The following is a 23,713-nucleotide window of genomic DNA, read 5'->3' as shown; positions in this document are numbered from 1 at the left end:
TATATATATATATATACACTTTAAAAGCCTACTAATATGAAGGCTGCTACTTGAACATACCTAGATTTCATTTATACAAATATTTTACAGTTTACTAGAGGACCAGTGCACAAAAATTCGTGCACTTGGGGGGTCCCTCAGCCCAGCTTGTGCCCTCTCACAATCCAGGAGCCCTTGGGGGATGTCAAACTGATGGTTAAGTCACAGTCTGGCCTCCCTCTGCGGGAGGCGACTGGTGGGCCCATCGGGGGCCAGTGCTGGCTGGCAAGCGTCTGGCCCTCCACCCCGTGGCATCCCTCTGTGGGAGGCAACCAGAGGGCCACCACCGTCCCCTCCCTCTCCCTGCTGGTATCTGCCTTGGCTGGCCAGGTGCCACCCACTCACTGGCCCCACCCCCCGCCGACCAGTCACTCCGCTGTTTGGTCAATTTGGATATTAGGCTTTTATTATATAGGATTCTAAAGAAATATTAACACTATATATCTCTCCTCCTCATCCTCTCCTAGTTTATAAGCATTCATTTGGGGGGAAAAAGAGTTCATTCCACCATTTCAAAAAATAAATTGGAAGCCTATTTAACTATAAGATTCCTTTCTGATCTAAGACTTTTTTTATTCTACAACTCAAAAATTATGTCAAGCCCTTGCTGATTTGGCTCAATGGATAGAGCATTAGCCCTCTCACTGAAGGATCCCAGGTTCGATTCTGGTCCAGGGCAGGTACTTCGGTTGCAGGCTCTGGCCCTGGTCAGGGAGCTTGCAGGAGGCAACAACAAAAAATTATGGCTTTATTTAATATTATTCTTTACCAGCAGCCATGTTGACATGAAAAGTGGCTTTTATGGCTATTTATTCTGTATCTCACCAAAGATGCTTTCACTGATGATTGTTCTTGTTCTCTGCTCTTATAAAGTCCTAATTCTGAGTCTCTTTCTTCAACAATTTTATCATATTGGTGCTACATAAAACAGAAAAAACATTTTAAATACCAATATATTAGAACCCAAATAGATTATGCTTTAATATGACTGGTATCCTTGTGCATTTAAAATTTAAAAAAAATAATGACTATGAGTTAAGTGATGTATATATTTAAGCATATTTTTGAAATTTTTCAATTATATAAATAATGAAACCTTGATAACTGTCTTGGAAATAACACATGAGCAAGAAATTATTCTTTTTAATTGGAAACACTGAATTTTTTAATTTAAAAAACAGGACCTCTTAGAAAAGTGGCTGATTCCAGATTTGAGGTAGGAAATACATGAGTCTTGAACGCTGTCATATGAAAAAGCAGGAAAGCTATCAAGGACTATTAAAGTCAAGTCAAGCCCTAAGCGGTTTGGCTCAGTGGATAGAGCATCGGCCTGCGGACTCAAGGGTCCCAAGTTCAATTCCAGTCAAGGGCATGTACCTTAGTTGTGGGCACATCCCCAGTGGGGAGTGTGCAGGAGGCAGCTGATTGATGTTTCTCTCTCATCGATGTTTCTACCTCTCTATCCCTCTCCCTTCCTCTCTGTTAAAAATCAATATAACATTTAAAAATAATAATAATAATAATTAATAAAGTCAAGTCTAAAGGACTTGCCACCAGTGTGAAGAGGTCCCCACTAGCCAAAGATGAGACAAATATAAAAACTGCATTGGACTGAGATATACCAAATATGTTTAAACCTATGAGCTCACAAACTTACTTAAAGTTTTTTTTAATCCTCACTGGTTAGCTCATAGTAATGTTATATGCCAGCAACAATTTTTAAAGATGAATAGGTCGATATAGCTCATCTACTCTCCAAATCCTGAAGAGAATAAGGCTTAATTCGCTAACAGAATGATTACTTAAACAACAGTAAAAAATAGAACACACAAACACAACAAACATTAAGCTTTTCATCTATTTATTCCTCTGATAAAAGTTCATTTAGCCTCATGTATGTTAGACACACATAAAGGATACAAATGTTAAAACACATATCCTGGATGGGAAGTGCTATACCGGTAAGAGAATACTAGGAAAATTCAGATAAAGAATGACCACTTCCATCCATCATAAGAGATTTTCTCAAAGTGACGCTCAAGCTAAGCTTTGTGTGGTTAAGATTTAAAACCAGAGAAATGGGAGATCAAGGGCATTCCAGTTATAATTATCTATAATTACATCTATAACTATAAATATCCCTTAATTATCAGAGAAAATTACCAATAATTTTTCTGATAAATCAGAATGCTATATTAATTTTACCATTTTATGCATAAATATGGCTCCAATATATAATTTTCATTACACAAAAAGAAAAAAATTACCTTATGTTTTTCCATAAGCGCAACCATTTCAGCTATTTTATGTTGACATCGTATATCAATTTCTTTTTGTAATCGTACTGCTTCATCAGCTGTTACTTTGGCTTTCTCAGCCTATCAAATCAATTAAGTGTTTATTAAAATTAAAAACAAAAACCAAATTTAACTTAAATTTAGAGACCATATGCTATTATACAAATGCAGAGACCATATGTTAATATATAAAATGCAGAAATCAAACACCAGAAATTTAGGAAAGCCAAGTAAAAAAATGCATTACTGTTTTGGTTTATTTCTATCAAGTGAAATGACAGTGTAATATTTTAATGATCATTTAATCTTTTCAAAATAATTATAAACTACTCAATACTCAAACAGAATAACAAGGATACTTTTAGCTTCTATAAGAAACTGTCCCTAGTGTAAATTTATTATACCTTTTAAAAGTCATAATTTAAAAATTAATTACTTTTCTCTTAAAATGCTACTTAATAAACAAATACAGAGTTTTAGTATAACAAATTCTCACGCATACTTAATCTTCCTACCTCTCCCAAAAGATTTTCTTCTGATATCTTTTTGTCCTCAATTTCTTTTTTATAGCTGTCAGACATTTCTTTAAATTTTTGTTTGGCACCTTCTAGTTCTAACTCTAATTTCTTGACCTTTGTGTAAAAAAAAATAGCATGAACATTAGTAAATGCTGTGGATTTCTTGACAATATTGTGTTCATTTTGTGGTTTTATGAATGTTTTCAAGATTACTTATTCATGGAAATTATAGTTGGATCATTTTCCTTTTTACATTTGGTAAAATGTATTTTTTTTATTTTTAATCCTCACTCGAAGATATTTTCATTGATTTTTTAGAGAGAAAGGAAGTAACAGAGTGAAAGAGGAACAGCAATGTGAGAGAGAAACATCGGTAAGTTGCTTCCCATGCATGCCCTAAATGGGGATCAAATCCACAACTTAGATATGTGCCCTGACTGGGAATCAAACCAAAAATATACAGGACATGTTTCAACCAACTGAGTAACCTGGTCAGGGCTTAATAAATTTTTAAGTGCACAATGCATTATTGTTGACTATAGGCACTATGCTATACAGTAGAGCTCTAGAACTAATTTATCTTGCATAACTGAAACCTTATACAAATTGAGGAATAACTTCCTTTTTCCCTCCCCCCAACTCCTGGTAATCACCATTTTTAACCTTTGCTTCTGTGAGTCTGACTGTTTTAGGTACCTCATGTAAGAGGAAACATGCACTATCTGTCCTTCTGTGACTGGCTTTTGCTGTTGAATTGGAAGTGTGCTTTTTATGTGCTAGATGTTGCATCATTATCAAATATACTAGAGGCCCAGTGCATGACATTTGTGCACTGGAGGTGGGGGTGTCTCAGCCCGGCCTCCAACCCTCTCGCAGTCTGGGACCCCTTGGGGGATGTCTGCCTGCCACGTTAGGCAAGCGGACATCCCCTGAAGAGGTCCTTAGCACTGCCATGGAGGCAGGAGAGGCTCCTGCCACCCCAGCTGAGCTCACCAGCCGTGAGACTGGCTTCTGGCTGAGCAGTGCTCCCCCTGTGGGACTGCACTGACCACCAGGGGGCAGCTCCTGCGTTAAGTGTCTGCTCCCTGGTGGTCAGTGCACATCACAGTGACTGGTCATTCAACCATTTGGTCGATTTGCATATTAGCTTTTTATTATATAGGATGACTTGCAAATATTTCTTCCATTCTGTGGGTTGTCTTTTCACTTTCTCAATAGTGTCCTGATTTCAATGCAATCTCTATCAAAATTCTGCCTTTTTATCAGAAATGAACAAGCTATCACAAAAAGACAAATACTATATTTTTCTACTTATATGAAGTAAATAGAGTAGTCGTAAGTCAGAGAATGGTGGTTGCCAGGGACTGTGAGGAGGAGGAAATGGGGAGCTTAATGTTTAATGGGTATAGAATTTCCATTTTTACGAAATAAAGAGAGTCTTGGGGATTGGTTACACAATAATGTAAATGAACTGTATAGTTTTTTTTTAAAGGTTAAAATGGTAAATTTTATGTTATGGGTATTTTACCCCAATAAAAAATAAAGAGGACAGCCCTAACTGGTTTGGCTCAGTGGACAGAGCATCAGCCTGTGGACTGAAGGGTCCCAGGTTTGATTCCGGTCAAGGGCATGTACCTTGGCTGCGGGCACATCCCCAGTAGGGGGTGTGCAGGAGGCAGCTGATCGATGTTTCTCATCCATGTTTCTACCTCTCTATCCCTCTCCCTTCCTCTCTGTAAAAAAATCAATAAAACATATTTTAAAAAATAAAAATAAAGAGGACAAAATACTTGAGTACTTTATAAAGGAAATATACAAATAACTAGTTTATGAAAAAATGTTCAACACTATTATAACAAATGAAAAATGAAACCACAATGGGATACTACTATACCCATAAGCAGGACCAGCTATATAATTTGCAGAGCTTGATGCAAAATGAAAAGGGGGAACATCTAGTTCATAAATTATTTAAAATTTCAAAATGACAATAATAGAGCAGGAAACTAAGTGTAGGACATTGTATGACTAAACGTGAAGCTAGGTTCTGCCCACAAGAGTGGCTGAAACTGAAAAGGCTGTCAACACCAAATGTGAGTAGGATATGGACTAACTAGACCTCTCATACATTGCTATGAGGAGTGTAAAATCGCTTTGGAAAATGATTTGGTTGTTTCTTTACAAACTAAATATACATCTACTGCCCTAACCGGTTTGGCTCTGTGGATAGAGCGTCGGCCTGCGGACTGAAGGGTCCCAGGTTCGATTCTGTTCAAGGGCATGTACCTTGCTTGCGAACACATACTCGGTAGGGAAGTGTGCAGGAGGCAGCTGGTCAATGTTTCCCTCTCATTGATGTTTCTATCTCTCTATCCCTCTCCTTACTCTCTGTAAAAAAAAAAAAAAAAAAAATCAATAAAAAAAACATACATCTACTCTATGACCCAGAAACTCTTTTCTAAGATATTTACTTTAAAATGTCCAGTCCTGGCCAGTGTAGCTTAGTGGTTGGAGTGTCAGCCCGCTGACCAAAGGGTCTTGAGTTCAATTCCTGGTCAAGGGCACGTACCTGGGTTGTAGATTTGATCCCGGTGGAGGGAAGATAGGGTGGGGGTGTGGGGGGTGTCAACCAAACTCTCTCACAGCGATGTTTCTCTTTCCCCCACCTCTCACCTCCCTCCCACTCTCTCTAAAAATCAATGGAAAATATATCCTCAGGTGAGAATTAAAAAAATAATGTCCAGTGAAAGTCTTGTACAAGAATGTTCATAGAAACTTTACTCATAATGATTAAAAATTGAAAACAATTCAAATGTCCACTAACAGGAAACTAGATAAACAAATCTGTTATATTCATACAGTGAAATGTGACTCCGAAATAATAAAAGACGTATTGATACCTACAGAAGCATGGGTGAATCTCAGAACAGGTTGAGCAAAATAAACCCTTATAACAAGAGAATATTTGGCATGTTTCCATTTAAATGAAGTTTTAGAATAGACATGCTACTTTATAGAGAGAAAAAGCAGAATATTGGTAGCCTCTGGGGAGTAGGGTTTAAACTATAAAAGGATATGAAGGAACTTTCTGGGATAATGGAAATAATCCTGTATCTTGATTGTTCTTACGTTTGTAAAAACATTTGTTAAAGCTCATCAAACTGTATACTTAAAATTATGCATTTTATTACATGTAAATTATATCTCAAGGAATAGGGACTAAGAAAATAAACAAAAAAAAACCCCTGACATCATGAGTTTACATTCCAGGATTTTAATTTGTTTCCTACAAAGTCAGTGGTTATCAAAGCCCTTATACAGCAAGATAACCATATATGGAGCTTTAATTTTTTTTAATTTTACTGTTTAAAGTATTACAAAGAGTATTACATGGAGCTTTTAAAAAATGTAGATTCCAAGACTCCACCCCAAACCTGCTCAACCTTAATTTTTAATGTATGGGTAAGGAGTATGAATACATACATATACATACCCACAACATATATTTTTAAGTTGCTCAGATGATTTTAACACATATAAATCACAGATGAGCACTCTTATAATTAAAAGGAACAATTCCCACAATCTCAGATGATGTTTGAAAACTGCTACAAGAAAATAATTTTTTTTAATTTATCTTTATGGTTGAAAGTATTACAGATGTCCCTTTGTTTATTTCTGTGTGTGTGTTTTTTTCCTATTGATCCCCTCCACCCCATACCCATCCCACCCGAGCCTTCATTCTATTGTCTGTGTCCATGGGTTATGCATATATGCATATAAGCTCTCTGGTTAATCACTCCCCTCCCACTCTCCCACCCTCACCTTCCCGGAAGAAGCTTTAGTGTCCACCAGTAGATGAGTGGATTAAAAAAGCTGTGGTATATTTACTATGTGGCCATAAAAAAGAAGGAAATCATACCCTATTCAACAACATGGATGGACCTGGAGAGAATTATGCTAAGTGAAATAAGCCAGTCAGAGAAAGATAAGTACCACAAGGAATAAAATTCTTATACTCTCATCTATTTACTACTATTTTAAAAACAAAAATTATTCCAAATACCTTTATCTCATAAACATTCAGTTGCTTCGTCTCTGCTGTACCCCTTTTTTTTAAGGCCTTATTCTGTTAAAAGTTAAAAATAAACAATTACGTTTAGTACCAAAATGATTCAAACTTGCACTACCACCTTACCTAGATTGAAATTACTACGGGAAAGAAAAGCATTATTCTCTAAAACTGAAGTAAAAAAAATCTTTTAAAATAATTTGATAATGAGAATCAATACATACCTCCTGTTGGAATTCTTCAATATTCTTGCTTTTAATTTCAACTTGTTTCCTTAAATTGTTACACTAAAAAAAGAAAATGAGAAATTATAATTATTTTATTCAATATTCTAGTCAACATAAGTAATTCTAAACTAATAAAAATACTACATAAATTAATATAGAAGTCACTTCAAAAATCATATTGTTAAATAATTCCATTAATGTCTAAAATCATGTAAATGGGTACAAATTTTACTAACAATTATCTCAATACAAATTTGAAATTTTTAAAAATTCTTAATATACTTAAAGAACATTTGAATTTAACTACTTTAAAAACAATTCCATTTTCATTTTTGAGATCTCTTATACTTATTATCTATAGGGGAGGGAAATAATATAATAGTCTGTCTCCTCCTAACTACATTTTAATTCCTGTTTTAAAAAAGTATCAGCTGAACCACATTTTTATATCTCATTTTGAGGGACTACTTCACCTGGGTACACATGCAGAATTGGAATAAGAGGTATTAGCCACCAAAATATTTGGAGTATCATAAAAGCAGCATAGATTGCCGAGACCGGTTTGGCTCAGTGGATGGAGCGTCAGCCTGCGGACTGAAGGGTCCCAGGTTCGATTCCGGTCAAGGGCATGTACCTGGGTTGCGGGCACATCCCCAGTGGGAGATGTGCGGGGGGCAGCTGATCAACGTTTCTCTCTCATCGATGTTTCTAACTCTCTGTCTCTCTCCCTTCCTCTCTGTAAAAAAATCAATAAAATATATATTTTTTAAAAAAGCAGCATAGATTTCTAAAGGTTACTACATTACAAATACATAAATCGTTCTAATTTCCATTGAAGTAGAAATTCCAATGAAAAAAATTTTCATCTCCAACAGTAGCACAAAATTCTCCATTACATATTTTTCTTACAACACGCACTGCCCCATCTCACTCTCCCTTTTTTTCTGAATAGGCTAATGAAAATTAAAGTGACTTAAATTTTCAATCCTTTTAAATATAAATAATCTCAAAATGTAGGACTAATTAAAATAAATACTTTTGGTAGAATGCCCAGAAACCTTGAAAACGTATTACCTATCACAGTTCATTTTTAAGTAAAATAACTCTAATGCAGAGTAATAAAGGATTTTAATCATCTGAATTCTAGGTAGGAAAAAATAATTGGTGTTATTAGAGGCCAGAACTATAGAAAGTGAACTATACTTTCCAGAGGACTACTCTCTCTATAGAAAACCAGGTTTAGGACCCATGTGTAGTGAGGTACAGAGAAGGAAAAAGTGAATTGGGATGGGCAGCCAGCCAGTAAGAATACTTCACATAAATGGAGCAGAAATTTTTCTGCAGTTCTCTTGAGAGACGGGAAAGATGTCTAAGAATGATTTTTTTAAAAAAAAAACATCCTGCCACTCTAAACATATCCACAACAAATGCAGCTGCACAGAGTATGAAATTTTGCAATAGAGAAGACACATCTAAAGAGGAATTTAATGAAACTTTGCTTTTCAAAGCATTGTGCAAAAAAAAATCCTGAACTCAGAGCCTCTTCAAAGAAACCTACAATAAAAATTCTACATTATTCCTCAAAGCCTTCAAAGGAGAATTGAAATTTATATAAAGGCGGTTAAAAGTGTAAAGGCTGGTCCTCGCCGTTTTGGCTCAGTGGATAGAGAGCATCAGCCTGTGAACCAAAGGGAACTAGGTTCAATTCCTGTCAAGGACACGTACCTCCCAGCCTGGACCCTCCTCCCGGTTGGGGTGCACGCAGGAGGCAACCAACCAATGTATTTCTCTCACATCCATGTTTCTCTCTCTTCCTCTCTCCCTAAAAATATATCCTCAGGTGAGGATTAATAAAACAAAAAAAAAAGTGTCAAGGTTGGCCCTAAAGAATCTAGTCATACATATGTTGTTACAAAGTCTCTACTTCCAAACATGTTTGCAATTTGATACTACCTTGTTTTCTAATATCTTCATTTGTTTATCTTTTTTTAAAACTTCGCATTCAAGGCTTCGAACCTAAAAAATAATATTTGACATCAGATTTAAAATGTTAACAGAATTACTATTTTCTTCTATAAGTACCTTTTAGAAATGGAATTATAAAACTCAACCTTTTGTTTCTACAAAAATATTTATCAGGCCCTGGCTGGTTTTGCTCAGTTCATAGAGCATCAGCCCTGAGACTGGCAGACTGAAGGGTCCTGGGCTGGATTCCAGTCAAAGGCACATACCTTGGTTGCAAGCTGGATCCCTGGCCCTGGTCGGGGTCTTTTCTAAAGACCTTGATCCTATCTCAACTTATTAAATCATATCCACCAAAGCACAAAACGAACTTATTATTCAATTTATCAGTATCCTATATAATAAAGAACTTAATATGCTAATTAGACCAGATGGCGGAATGACCTTCGGGAACGACCACAGGGTGGGGGGGTCGGGGCTGCTAGGCAGCCGGGGCTGGGGGCTGCGAGGACCGAGCCCCTTATACAAATTTCATGCACCGGGCCTCTAGTATTCTATATTACTAAAGCGTAAGCCATTTTATTTAGCCTAAAAATGTAAAGCAACATTAAATATTGAGCATTTGTAAAAGAAATTTAGAATTATACTACTTCCTTCTAGATATAAACTATGCAAAATAACCAAACTCTGCCTTATATTTTAAAATTCAACAGCCTATAAAAGACCCTAGTTAACTAGTTACTTATTCAACAGTATATGTCACCATTTTTTTTAGATATGTGGTATTGCTTTTATGATTAGAAATTTTGTGATATGATTTATTATAAAATATAACATACATTTTCCTCACTCTTGTCCAATTTACATTTAACTTCATCTCCTTTCTGCTTTAGTTCTTCTCTCACAGATTCCAGTTCATTCCTTAAAGGAAATAGAAGAGTGACATTGAGATAAAACTTATATTTTCATTTTATTCCCTTTCTGAATTTCTAAAATGATTAACTATTAAACTTTATTGGTTTATATTTTCATTTTGTTGGGTAGTTTTTCATGCCTTAACACTAAATAGGCACAATTCACTCTCATATTTAAATTACACATTTATTTTGAAATTAAGTATCTTATTTTTCTATTTAAAAAACTCCTGGAAAGAAATGCTTGTTCCTAATTTAAGTCAAGATATCACTTTACTATTTTCTTAGTCATAAATCAGTCATTATCCTGATACATAGTCATAATTTTATTAAAATAAATTAGATACATAAATACAAGTGATTTTAATGAAAAACTACATGACTGAGAAGTCTGCATACACATTTACCCTTATATATGTAACAGAGTATCTCTAGAAACATACACAGGTAAGAGTGATACCTCTGGGGAGAGAAACTGTATAGTAGAGACAAAGGCAAGAAAGATAGTTTTCTTCCCCCATGTGTTCCTTTGTCCTTTTGACAAAATATTAAATACTTTGTATTTCTCTTCTAAATTTTCTGGTTTACAACAGATATGTCCTTTTTGCTCAATTTCTTCATTGAAATAATTATTCCTCTGACTCAATATAATTCTACTTACTTGAAATTTATCCTATCAAATTCAAAATAAGAAAAAGATCTGTATGTGCTAAGATGTTTACTACAGTATTATTTATGATAGTGAAAACCTGCAAAATATAAAAATCCAAAAATATAAAGGACGAAAAGTAGAAAATGTCATATCCACTTGATTAAATGGTATATAGGCATTACAATAGATGATTGTGAAAATGCCTAGAAACATGGCTAATGCTTAAAATAATATTTTTTATTTCTCTTCTAAATTTTGACATGATTAGTATATCTTCTTAGTTAATAAAAAATAAATATTAGAAAGCTATGATGCTTTAAAATTAATGTGTCTAATTTCACTATTTCAACACTGAGTATAAAATAAACATTATTACAACTTTATTTTTAAGCAGAATTCCAAAGCAGTAATTTTAAGTCTAATTTTTACTTTATATTATATTCAACATAAGTTTAATCTAAGTTAACTATAATAAATAGAAAAGAATACTAAAATCTTTGCTAGACAAAAGAGGCCGCCAACTCATTAGTCTTGCCTTAATTGTGTTTCTGTTTCTTTCAGATTTTCTATTTGTTTCAATGTTCTTTCTTCTTGCTTTTTGATATTCTAAAGAAATATTCAATATTGTTTATATTAATTACCCTGTTGCAACAAAAATAAAATTGAAACTAATATTTAAGACCTTTATCTGTCAGCATAAAATTCATTTAGTTATAAATATAAATATAGCAAGAGAATGGCCTAATTTGCATAGTTCCACACTATTTTTCCAGACTTCATTTCCTTAACAATCTCTACTCAGCAGCTAACAAAACAAGTCTTATTTACTGTTTCCCAATGATAATTTGAGACATATGCTTTATTTATACTGCTGTGGCTTTTAGGAATGTGTTCCCACTCACTGTTACCTACTGAACTCATAATTATTCATCTTTTAGGCTAAAATCAATGCTACAGTCTCACTGAAACCTTCTCTTCCACCAAAGCAGAAGTGATCCTGTGGATGCGGATAACACTTTGTCCCCAAAACAAGACATATACTATTTTATTTAAGCTATTTGGGCAGTTTTTTTTCTGTTGAGTTATAAGCTTTTAAAGAGGATGACCTCTAATTCGTCACCATATCCTCCATAGTGTCTCATATGATTTACTTAATAAATACTTGTTGAATACTTTATACAAATCTTGATGCTTAAAATTAACTTTATCATTGGGTAACCTCTATATTCTGTTGCTCATTATCACCATGTAAGATCAGTATGTATACTTTTCTTCTAAAACAAAGTATCAGCTCTAAGATAATTAGACTTTTAAAGCTGAAAGGATCTTTAGATGTCATTATTCTAACGCCCTAATTTTACAGGTAAGAAAATTAAGTCATTGGTTCTTTCTTTTTCAACTCACATTATTATCTTCTTGCTGTTTATTAAGTTCTAAGGCCATTTTACTTGTTTCTTGTGCTAGTTCTTTGTTCTCCAATGAAAGCTTGTTGCAGCTTGCAGTTAGTTCAGTATTCTTAAGCCTATTTTTAAAAAATATGTCATATCAACATATTTAAGTATGAAATTATATGATGTGAAATTTACTTCATAATAACCTTAGAGGAAAGCAGGGATTATAACCTAAGGTTATAAATTAAGTAAGGTTGGCCACTACTTAACTTCTGAAGCTGGGTGATAGGTACATGCTGGTTTATTACATCTCTACTTTGTACATGTTTGAAATTTTTCTATAAGTTTTTCATGATGTCATATATTTCTTTGCATACTCCCCACATTACCCCCCATTACTTTTCCACAAAAATAAAGAAACTAGGTTTAACCTTTGTGCAGATATTTAAACTGCTCTTATACTAGGCCTCATATGCTCTACACTGGAAGAGAGATTACTGCTGTTATTGGTTGCAGCAAGGATCAGTTTTAAATGAAGGGGAATGTGTGGCTCTAGGAATGATTTCAGGAGCACCTATTATCTCCTACTACTTTAATGGAAATTCATCAAAAAATAGATAAAAGTTTTCATTAAAAAATGAAAGGTTGAAAAAGCAAATAAACTTAAGATAACAAATTTATACCAAAGTATAAATAAGTAATCAGCCTATTTATTAAAAGGGATTTTGGTTAATAAACTTCACCCAGAACCCCTAAAAAAGTACTGTTGAAAATATATCAGAAGGAGGAAATGAGAGCTGAAAGGAAAGAAACAAGATCCTGAATAAACTGTTTACTTCTCATTTTTATGAAGAGCTGAGAGGCAACCAAAAAGAAAAAAATCATGCTCACCACTAGATTGGCTACTTGAGTTTACTTCTCTATAAATAATAACACAATAATATTTTCCTCTCACTTTTTCTCAAAATTAAACTTACTGAGTAGGTAAATCATTGGATAATGTAAGAAATGAATTTGTATTTTGTCACTGGCATTTCATCAATTCAAACCTATGAAATAATTTAGCAAATCAATCAAAATAACTAGTTAGAACTGCAATGAATGGTTTTTTCCTAAGAAACCAACTATCTCTAAGAAAAGGAATATATTGATCTTAAGCAGTTCTTAACTTTGTGATGAACTCTTTATATAAATGATATGTACTTCCCTTAGCAATAAAGTTAAATTATTTTTATCTTTAGGGATAAAATACAACTTTAAGCTTATTCAAATAAATATTGAACATAATTCACTTATTATTAAATACTAGAGAACTTAGTAATTGAATACATAAGCTATTTCATAGATAGACAGAAAACATACTTCTCATTTTCAAGCTCAGTTTTCAGTTCTTTAACCTGTTCTGAATACTGTTGTTCACTTGCAGCAATCGTAGTCAATTGAATTTCCAAATCATGTACTTTTTTCTGAAAAATAAATGTGTATAACCATAACAAATGTTTTTACAATTTTCTCATTTAAAAAACTTGGTCACTCTATGCAAGTAAGTCATTTATTTGGCAAAAATTTGGTAAGAATATATCAAATTTTTAAAATTTAAGTAGATTCAGTGCCATAACTACTATAATTTAAAACAATGAGCAATGACAAATGTAATATAAATAATTTCATCTTGATATTCTGAAGCTCAATCAGTAAAATTGTATTTACACATTTTAAAAAATTTTTGTCACTTTTACTCTACCAAATAATTTCAATTAAAATGCTATAGCCCCGCTGGCATGGCTCAGTGGTTGAGCGTCGATCTAAGAACCAGGAAGTCAGGGTTCGATTCCGGTCACGGGCACATGCCAGGGTTGTTGGCTCAGTCACCAGTGGGTGGCATGTGGGAGGCAGCCAATCAATGATTCCCTCTCATCACTGATGTTTCTATCTCTCTCTCCCTCTCCCTTCCTCTAGGATATCAATAAAAAATATTTTAAAAAATAAATAAATAATCCTAATAAAAGAGAAACATGGTAATTGGCGTACTACTGCTACCCTTCCCATTGGCTAATCAGGGCAATATGCAAATTAACTGCCAGCCAAGATGGCGGCCAGCAGCCAGGCAGCTTAAACTGAACATGAGGCTTGCTTGCTTCAGTGACTGAGGACTCCAACGTTCCCCGCCTGCCTTGCCGGCCTCTGAGCCTGCAGTTTGAAACATTGTAACATATAGAAGCTAAACAAAACCTGAGAAACCTGCTTTCAGCGAGCTGGGATCTCAGAGCTGGAGCTGATACAGAGTTTCGATTATAGAACCGAAACAAACCAGATACCTGTTTTCAGAAGCGGAGGCCTAAGAACTGGAGCCTCAGAGCTAAAGGTGGCCCAGAATAAAAAAAGAAAAAGCAAAAAAGGAGCAGTAGGGAGCTTCAGTCCCAGCCTGAAAACAGCCCTCAGCCCCTCACCCAGACTGACCAGGCACCCCAGTGGGGACCCCCACCCTGATCCAGGACACCTTTCAGGGCAAACCAGCCAGCCCCACTCATGCACCAGGCCTCTATCCTATATAGTAAAAGGGTAATATGCCTCCCAGCACCAGGATCAGCGTGACAGGGGGCAGCGCCCAAACCCCCTGATCGCCCTGCGGCTCTGTGTGTGACAGGGGGCGGGGCCACCACTCCGTATCGGCCCTGCTCTGTTCGTTACAGGGGAAGGCGCCCCAACCCCCTGATCAGCCCTGCTCTGTGCCTAATTGGGGGGAGCTCCCCAACCCCCTGATGGGCCCTGCTCTGTGCGTGACAGGGGGTAGCGCTGCAACCTCCCCATCGACCCTGCCTTGAGTGTGACAGGGGGCGGTGCCCCAACCCTCCAATCGGCCCTACCCTGAGCGTGACTGAGGGTGGCATCGCAACCTCCCAATCCGCCCTATTCTGTGCATGACAGGGGGCGGCGCCCCAACTCCCCAATCGGCCCTGCTCTGAGCCCGACCAGGGGCTGCACCTAGGGATTGGGCCTGCCCTCTGCCATCCGGGAGCAGGTCTAAGCCAGCAGGTCGTTATCTCCCGAGGGGTCCCAAACTGCGAGAGGGCACAGGGCGGGCTGAGGGACCCCCTCTTCCCCCTGACTGCACAAATTTTTGTGCACTGGGCCTCTAGTATTAAATAAAATGCTATAATATTAAGAAGAAACATTAATTAATAAAATCAGAATCTTAAATACTAAGCTGTTATAATTATAAAAAGATAGTTATAATGCTGTTATGGACTGGAAACATACTTTTTCAAATAAATGACATTCTAAAATTATAACATGAGCACTATAAAAACTACTGTAAGCTAAGAACTTAATAAAGGCTAACTTTTAAATGTATTGATTAAGAAATACTCAAGGTATCAAGAAATGTAATTGTTACAACCATGGCATTGTGTACATACTATTGATATCTTAAATATTGACCTTTCTCTTCCACATTATATATACCTTGAAGGTTTTCTAGATGTGCTTTAAATCAGTCATTAGTATATTTAATGTAGCAGGAACACATACTTTAAAAAGAAATCTTGTGAAGAAACCTTTCACAAAGATAATGGCTACACTATAATCTATTCTGTAACCTGTACTCTACTAACAAAATATGTGAAAGAAAAATGTATCCTTTAAAACAAACCTCTCTGGTTTGAAGAAGACCGGTTAGTTCTTGTTCTATTCCTTTTAATTCTTCAACAATCTTCTCAAACTGTTTCTTTTCATCTAAAAGCTTTTGGTTTTCTGCCTTTTTAAAAATATTAACAAATCATGACAATCAAAGCACACACATATTCAAAATAATCAAACTTCCTAAATAAAGTTGGGAAGACATAATGAGTTTCTCTTTGGCTAAAATGTTTTTTAAAAGAAACGTTTGGGAGGAACCTGGCTATGATGATCACCTGAACGCTGCCTCCGTGTCATTCCTTTTTGTCTGACTCCGTCCATACCTTTGAGAACCCCTGGACCTGCTGGGGCTGGACCCCAACATATGGCACCCGAACAGGGACCCTTAGGTAAACCCCCCCCCATTCCCCTAGGTAAGCCCCACTCTTGGGACGGATAGGACTCCACAGTAGGAAGAGGGTGGATAGTCTTCGCCGACTCCGTCCACACCTTTGGGAACCCCTGGACCTGCTGAGGCAGGACCCCAACATGAAAGGAAAACAACACCCCTAAAAACTGGAGACGTGAGGTCATCTGGACCAGAGCGGGAAGGCACCGCCGGTGGCTGAAATGATGTGGATGTTTTTACCAATGTTCTGTTCGAACCTCCTGCATCCCACGCTCACAGAGCAATGGACTAGTCTTCACCTTTCCTGACACGGTGATTTTCTTACAAATCACTTTAGAGTGCAGCCCGTGTGGCTCAGTGGTTGAGCATCAACCTATGAGCCAGGAGGTCACATGCCCGGGTTGTGGGCTCAATTCCCAGGAGGGGGTGTGCAGGAGGTGGCCGACCAATGATTCTCTCTCATCATTGATGTTTCTATCTCTCTTTCTCTCTCTCTCTCTCCCTTCCTCTCTGAAATCAACAAAAATATATAAAAAAAATAAAAGAAAAGAAACGTTTGGCATTAAGTAAATTTCAAAACTAAGTATGATGACAGGATTTAATGGACAGAGCCCTGGAATTTTCTTTTTTTTTTTCAGCCAGGGCAATACTTCATTACTATTACTATTATAGTACTAATTCTACTTCTTTTTTTATTTATTATTTTATTTTATTTTATTTTTAAATTTTTTATTACAAAGGGTATTACATATGTGTCCATTTCCCCCCTCTCCCCCCAGCCCTAGACAGTCCCCTAGCCTCCCCTATCCCCCAGTGTCTACAGGCCATTTGAAGTCAAACCTTAATTTATGTATAAATCATTCCAATTTATTAGCATTTATTAGTCATTCACTATTGTATCAATCCTGTTTGTCCTTATTATTGCACGAAAATGTGCTTTACTATAACTTTCATGCAATAGTCATTATTCTGCCTTCCTTAATCACATAAAAGTCCAATTCCTCTTTCACATGATAACTGGTAAATATTTAAATATTTACTCCCTAACTTTTCTCTTAACTATTCTAAAATCTTTAAGAATATTTTCATTCTTCCTATGAAACAGTTTTAATTACATCATTCCATCAGGATGGGCTCACTTTAATATACCATCTTAACACATTGCGGGCAGATCACAAGCATTCTCGTGTTTTCATATTAGTCAGTGTTTTACATAAATGTTAAAGGCATGCCCATTGCATTCTGAAGTTATTTATTACATGTTCTTACAAGCTAATTTCTTTTTAACGTCTGATACTCGGTAAAATGTTTTTTGTACTCTTTCAATAGAAACATATCTGGCCACTAGGTAAAGCCGGCGATAACACTACTGGTGCGCAGTGTGTTAAGTAATGTACCAAGAATTGAATTCATCCTTCTAGACAACCAAGGGTCAGCAAACACAGCCCACAGACCAAATCCACCACTGCCTATTTTTAATAAGGCATTATTACTGTAATAGAGCCAATCTATTTGTTTATGTATTATCCATGCCTGTTTTGCCCTATTAACAGCAAAGTTGAATCACCTCAACAGAGACCACATGGCTCACAAAGCATAAAAATTTACTAAAAGGATAACGGGGAATATTATAAATAACTCTATGCACAGAAATCTGACAACTTCAGTGAAATGTATTAATTCCTCAAAAACAACAAACTACAAAAACCACCCAAGATAAAGCAAGTAACCAGAGTAGTTCTATAACAATGAAAGAATTTCTATGTCCAGATGATTTCACAGGAGAATTCTACCAAATGTATAAAGAAAAAATAACACTAATTCTACACAATCTCTTTAGAAAATAGAAATGAAAGAAAAGCTTACCAACTCATTTTATGAGGCCAGCATTAGCCTGATTCCAAAAGCAGACAAAGACAATCAAAGAAAAGAAAACTACAGGCAAATAGCTCTTGTTAACACAAAAACAAAAATGTTCAACAGTCTGTCCAATGTGGCTCAGAGGTTAAGCATCAACTCATTGACCAGGAGATCATGGTTCCATTCCGGGCTAGGGCACACATAAAAATCAACCAAGGAATACATAAATAAGTGGAACAACAAGTCTGTCTGTCTGTCTCTCTCTCTCTCTCTCTCTCTCTCTCTTGTCAATCAATAAATTAAAAAATTGTTTAAAACCCTCTAAAGACATGAAGACAGCTATCAAGATGTATAAATATTAGAATAGGTAAGAACGTGGCTTTACTAAAAATCAAATGTAGTTTTTTAATATTTTATCTGAAAAAAGGTAGCATAAAACATCTATAGTGTGAGAGTCTAAGTCAGTGGATTTGAAAAGTAATTACTCTATATTAAGAGAAACTAAATACTTACCAAGACTTTTTTCAATTCTTCAAGTTCTACTTCTTTGTTATTGTTAAGCTTAGTCATCTCTTCTAAAGTAAGCAAAAGAATATAAATGTGTTAAAAGCTGGATTAAAAGACTAGGGAGAAACAAGAATAATATCATTTGAAAGGGGAAGACTAAGAAATGGATTAATGTAACTGGAGTACCCTAAATCACCAATTTTCAAGCAGTGCGCTGCAAAAAGTTTTTAAACATGCAATACCTGACTATTTAGTCAGGGGCACTGACCTCTTTTCCCTTATATTGTCAAATAAAAAATGACAACAACCAATACAACAATGGCCATCCACTGTGAATGAATCAAAATTATACCTATTTTTCGTCATATTGGCAAATTATTTTTGGTATGCTGCAGAATTTTAGTAATTAGTTTATGTGTGCCATGAGATGAAAAAAGTTGAAAATCACTGCCCAGAAGTCCAAATGGAACTATACAAAAATCAAAGATAAATATTAATAACTAGAGGCCCGGGGCATGAATTCGTACATGTGGGGGGGTCCAGCCGGCCCACTCCAATTGGGGTGATAGGGAGACTGGGGGCAGTTGGCTAGCAGCCCTAGCCCCAATTGGCTGGGGGGAGGGGCTGCAGGCAGTTGGCAGGCTGGCCCGACCCCCTGGTCGAACTCTAGTCCAACTCCCCGTCAAAGGGAAAATTTGCATATCAGCCTTTTATTACATAGGATGTGTCTATAAAGCAGTGGCTCTCAACCGTGGCTGCACATTAGGATCACTTGGGAATCTTTTTAAAATCCCGATTTGTGGGCCTCATCCTCCGGAAATTCTGTTTCTTTGTTAAGGGGTGGGCCACAACATCAGTAACAAAGAAACAGAATTTCCAAAGGATGAGGCCCAGAAATCAGTATTTTAAAAGGATTCCCAGGTGATTCTAATGTGCAGCCAAGGTTGAGAACCACTGCTATAAAGTTAATTCCACAACCAAATGAGCCCAGAGTTGATTAAACAAAATAAGCAATCTATCTGTATTTGGAATGTGGTCATTCAGCATGTGTGCTTTTACTTTCAACTCATCATCCCTCTCTAAATATCTGGTCTCCTAATCTTCACTCCAAACTTAAAAGAAGTGACCCACTTAATTCCAGCTAACTCTAACCATTATACTCTGTGTCTCAACCTTCCAACCTCCTCTGAGACTTTAGTTTCTTTACTAACAATATAAATTGACTCTCTGTAGAGGAATCTTTACTTTCCCTTATCACAGCTAAATATTTATTTGAATACTCTCATGGATGTTTCTGACTCTCTGTCCCTCTCCCTTCCTCTCTGTAAGAAATCAATAATATATATATATATTTTAAAAAAACAAAAAAACAAAGCATCTGGTTGACTTTTCTGCCTCTTCATACTATAGTCAATCTCTGAGGGGGGAGAGGGGTTGGCAGACAAATTCCTTTTTGGTTTCCTACAAACTTCTTTTTTAACTCCATGCAGAACTAATATCTCAAAGATCACCAATAACCATTTTGTGATGTAATTCTTTGTCATTATTATAGAGCTTTCTGGCATTTGATACTATTAACCACTCTACTTTTCTCGCTTTGATTTTCCAGACCTTGCATTATTCAGATTTGTTTCCTAACTCCTGCTCCTATTTTCTTTCTGACACCCTTCCTTCTTGTCACATTAAATAATGCTTTACAATGTTTTTCTTTATATACCTCCATGAATTCAATATCAGGATAATGAATTATAAAATCTTTCCAGCCCACACCACCTGGGTTTTTCCCTCCTTACATTTTTTAACTACCTACAAAGTTCCCAAACAATGTCTAACTGTCACCTAAATTTTATTATACCTGAAACTTGTCTTTCCTCACTGTTGAGGGTTATTAATTGTTGTAGATGTAACTATATATTATTCAAAACAAAATACTTGTAATCATTGACCACAGTCTTTAAGGAAAAAAATCAACAAAATATGAAATGCCAATGTAGAGTCTAAAATAAAAACCTGTCACATGCAAAGCTTATTCAACCATGAAGTTTAATTTTAAGTGAAAGCCATTAATTTTTTAAAACTAACATGTTTCGCGCTAGTTGGTTTGGCTCAGTGGATAGAGCCTTGGCCTGTGGACTAAAGGATCCCAGGTTCAATTCCGGGCCAAGGGCATATGCCCAGGTTGTGGCCTCAATCCCCCCTTGTAGGGGGCATGCAGGAGGCAACCAATCAATAATTCTCTCTCATCATTGATGTTCCTATCTCTCTCCCTTCCTCTCTGAAATCAATTTTAAAAATAAATATTAAAAAAAACTAGCATGTCTCCACACTCTCACCCCCAATCACATAATTGTTTTAGAAAGACTATATATAAAACCAGACTCGCCCTGACCAGTTTGGCTGAGTGGATAGAGCGCCGGCCTGCGGACTGAAGGGTCCTGGGTTCGATTCCAGTCAGGGGCATGTGCCTTGGTTGCGGGCACATTCCCAGTGGGGGGTGTGCAGGAGGCAGCTGATTGATGTTTCTCTCTCATCAATGTTTCTAAGTCTCTATCCCTCTCCCTCCTCTCTGTAAAAAATCATCAATAAAATATATTTACAAAAAAAAACAAAAACAGACTCATTACCATTAACCCAAAAGTTAAGGATTCTTTGTGGGGGGTAAAACCCATACTCATTCAATGAAGTCTATGTTAAACAACTACACCAGCTGACCACATCTTCCACCACACAGCCTCAGGTTAAATCAAGGATTCTAGGAATTGGGGCCAAAGAGACATGGTGGTGCCATAGCTCTTGATCTTTAAGCAAGAAAAACGTCTCCTATGGCATAGAGCCTATGCCAAACAGACAAGCTACCAAGCCTACCCTTCCTTATACCATCTCCCATTTCATTCCCATAATCAGATGAAGCAGATTATAACATACAAGTGGGTGAAGATGAATTCTCAAATACTTGGATGAGCACACAATTAAGAATCAACAATTAATGAAGAAAAGCAAAACCATGAAAAAGAAGAACCAAATTCAATTAAGAGAATTAAATAAAATCCAAGGAGAAAGCGTTAATAGAACAAATAGAAGCAGATATTTTGCTAAGTATGGTAACATTAGTATGTTCCAATAGCATATTATATCCATGAAGTAAATTATTTACAGTTCTTGGGAGTTTAAAATTTGACAACTAAGGTTTCAATACTAGCAAAATAAACATAAAGATTGAATTAGCAGGGGAAACCCAAAACCTTTTCCCCAAAAATTCAACAAAGAACTAAAAGATAGAAAGTGTAAGAAAAAAATTTTAAACATGAAGGGATAGTTCCAGAACTCCCAAAATCCACTTACAGGGAGTAAGAGAACAATGACACTAGTAGAGAAGATATAAAAGAAGAAAATTTTTCAGAGCTGAGACCAGACAAAAAGTCCTAAGATTAATGGGATCTCCAACTGCTAACATAATTGTGATATGATTCCATTTTTATTTTTTTAATATATTTTATTGATTTTTTACAGAGAGGAAGGGAGAAGGATAGAGAGTTAGAAACATCAATGAGAGAGAAACATCAATCAGCAGCCTCCTGCACACCCCCTACTGGGGATGTGCCCGCAACCAAGGTACATGCCCTTGACGGGAATCAAACCTGGGACCTTTCAGTCCGCAGGCCGATGCTCTATCCACTGAGCCAAACCGGTTAGGGCTGATTCCATTTTTAAAAGATACCCTCTCATATCTGTACCACTCAAATAGTCTCCAATCCTATTTCTTCAATTCTACTTTTTCTTCACTACCAGCACTCCCCACCCACCACCAAATTTATCTGCCATACAGAAGTTAGTGATTTTGAATCATATCATGTCATTCCTCTACTTAAATTTTACAATGATTTTCCTTCACTGTTAGCATAAAATCAAATTTCCTTTCCTTGGCCCTGATTTGGTCCTTATCACCCCAAACTCATTTCGTTCCCTGTTCCATGTCACTTGTTATGCTCAATCACACAGGCTTTCACTCCATCACTTGAATTAACAAAGCTCCTTTATACTTAAGAGCATTTCTACATGCTTTTACTTCTGACTGAAACACTCTCTCCAGCCCTAACCAGTTTGGCTCAGTCGATAGAGCACTGGCCTGTGGACTGAAGAGTTTGATTCTGGTCAAGGGCACATACCTTGGTTGCAGGTTACCCTGGTCAGGGTGCCTACAGGAGGCAAACAATTGATGTGTCTCTCTCACCTCGATGTTTCTGTCTCTCCTCTACCTTCCACTCTCTCTAAAAATCAATGAAAAAAAGTATCCTCCATTGAGGATTAACAAAAAAAGAAAGAAAAGCTCTCTTCAACTCACATGTCCTACCTCTCACTTATTTTTTAGGTTTCAACTAAAGACCATCCCTGATTGCCAAATCTACATTAGGCCCTATTATTTTCTTCTATTGCATCATTTTCATTTCTTTCATAGCACTTATCCCAACTTGTAATTAAATGTTTTATATGTCTCCCTAAGTAAATCTTATTAGAACAAATACCATGTCTGTTATGTTCTTAATTACATATCCAAAGCTAACTGAAGAATAAACACCCAAGTCTAAATTCCATAGTTATATTATCTCACATCAAAATAATCCTATGTATGCCGAAACCGGTTTGGCTCAGTGGATAGAGCGTCGGCCTGTGGACAGAGGGGTCCCAGGTTCGATTCTGGTCGGGGGCATGTGCCTGGGTTGCGGGCACATCCCCCGTGGGGGATGTGCGGGGGGCAGCTGATCGATGTCTCTCTCTCATAAATATATTTTAAAAAAATAAAAATAAAAAATAATCCTATATGTAATATGCTAAGTGTCCAATCATTCATTCAACCATTTGACCATTACACTATTTGCTATGATGTGCACTGACCACCAGGGGGAAGACGCTCCAACCCCCATCAGCCTTCATGCACCTGGCCTCTAGTATCCTATCTAACAAAAGAGAAACATGGTAATTAGCATATGACCGCTACCCTTCCCATTGGCTAATCAGGGAAATATTCAAATTAACTGCCATCCAAAATGGCGGCCGGCAGCCAGTCAGCTTGAAGGAGGCTTGCTTGCTTCAGTGACGGAGGAAGCCAACATTTCCCGCCTGCCTTGCTAGCCTCTGAGATTGCAGTTTAAGAAACATTGTTACAAATATAGAAGCTAAACAAAACCCCAGAAATCTGATTTCAGCCAGCCGGGCTTCAGCCAGCAGGACCGCAACATTGTTTCACTT

At 36.5% G+C, this 23,713-nt stretch overlaps 1 protein-coding gene and 1 long non-coding RNA gene across 2 annotated transcripts in view; one reads left to right on the top strand and one right to left on the bottom strand.

Annotated features, from left to right (window-relative positions):
* Positions 1–23,713, bottom strand: part of SYCP1 (synaptonemal complex protein 1) — a 57,012-nt gene that overhangs the window by 10,495 nt on the left and 22,804 nt on the right. Inside the window, exons 16-27 of the mRNA XM_015563466.1 lie at positions 18,473–18,534; positions 15,725–15,829; positions 13,435–13,538; positions 12,086–12,203; positions 11,217–11,287; positions 9,955–10,036; positions 9,107–9,169; positions 7,151–7,213; positions 6,921–6,983; positions 2,852–2,968; positions 2,307–2,417; positions 865–957 (exon numbers count right to left, since the gene is read on the bottom strand). Coding sequence (XP_015418952.1) covers positions 865–957; positions 2,307–2,417; positions 2,852–2,968; positions 6,921–6,983; positions 7,151–7,213; positions 9,107–9,169; positions 9,955–10,036; positions 11,217–11,287; positions 12,086–12,203; positions 13,435–13,538; positions 15,725–15,829; positions 18,473–18,534 — 1,052 coding nt within the window. The remainder of the gene's footprint in view (positions 1–864; positions 958–2,306; positions 2,418–2,851; positions 2,969–6,920; positions 6,984–7,150; positions 7,214–9,106; positions 9,170–9,954; positions 10,037–11,216; positions 11,288–12,085; positions 12,204–13,434; positions 13,539–15,724; positions 15,830–18,472; positions 18,535–23,713) is intronic.
* Positions 14,087–23,713, top strand: part of LOC107182967 — a 20,589-nt gene continuing 10,962 nt past the window's right edge. Inside the window, exon 1 of the long non-coding RNA XR_001513740.1 lies at positions 14,087–14,099. This is a non-coding gene — a long non-coding RNA (uncharacterized LOC107182967). The remainder of the gene's footprint in view (positions 14,100–23,713) is intronic.

Source organism: Myotis davidii, unplaced genomic scaffold (assembly GCF_000327345.1).
Source record: "Myotis davidii unplaced genomic scaffold, ASM32734v1 scaffold217, whole genome shotgun sequence".
Classification (NCBI taxonomy): Eukaryota; Metazoa; Chordata; class Mammalia; order Chiroptera; family Vespertilionidae; genus Myotis; species Myotis davidii.
This window is presented reverse-complemented; position numbering and strand designations above follow the sequence as displayed.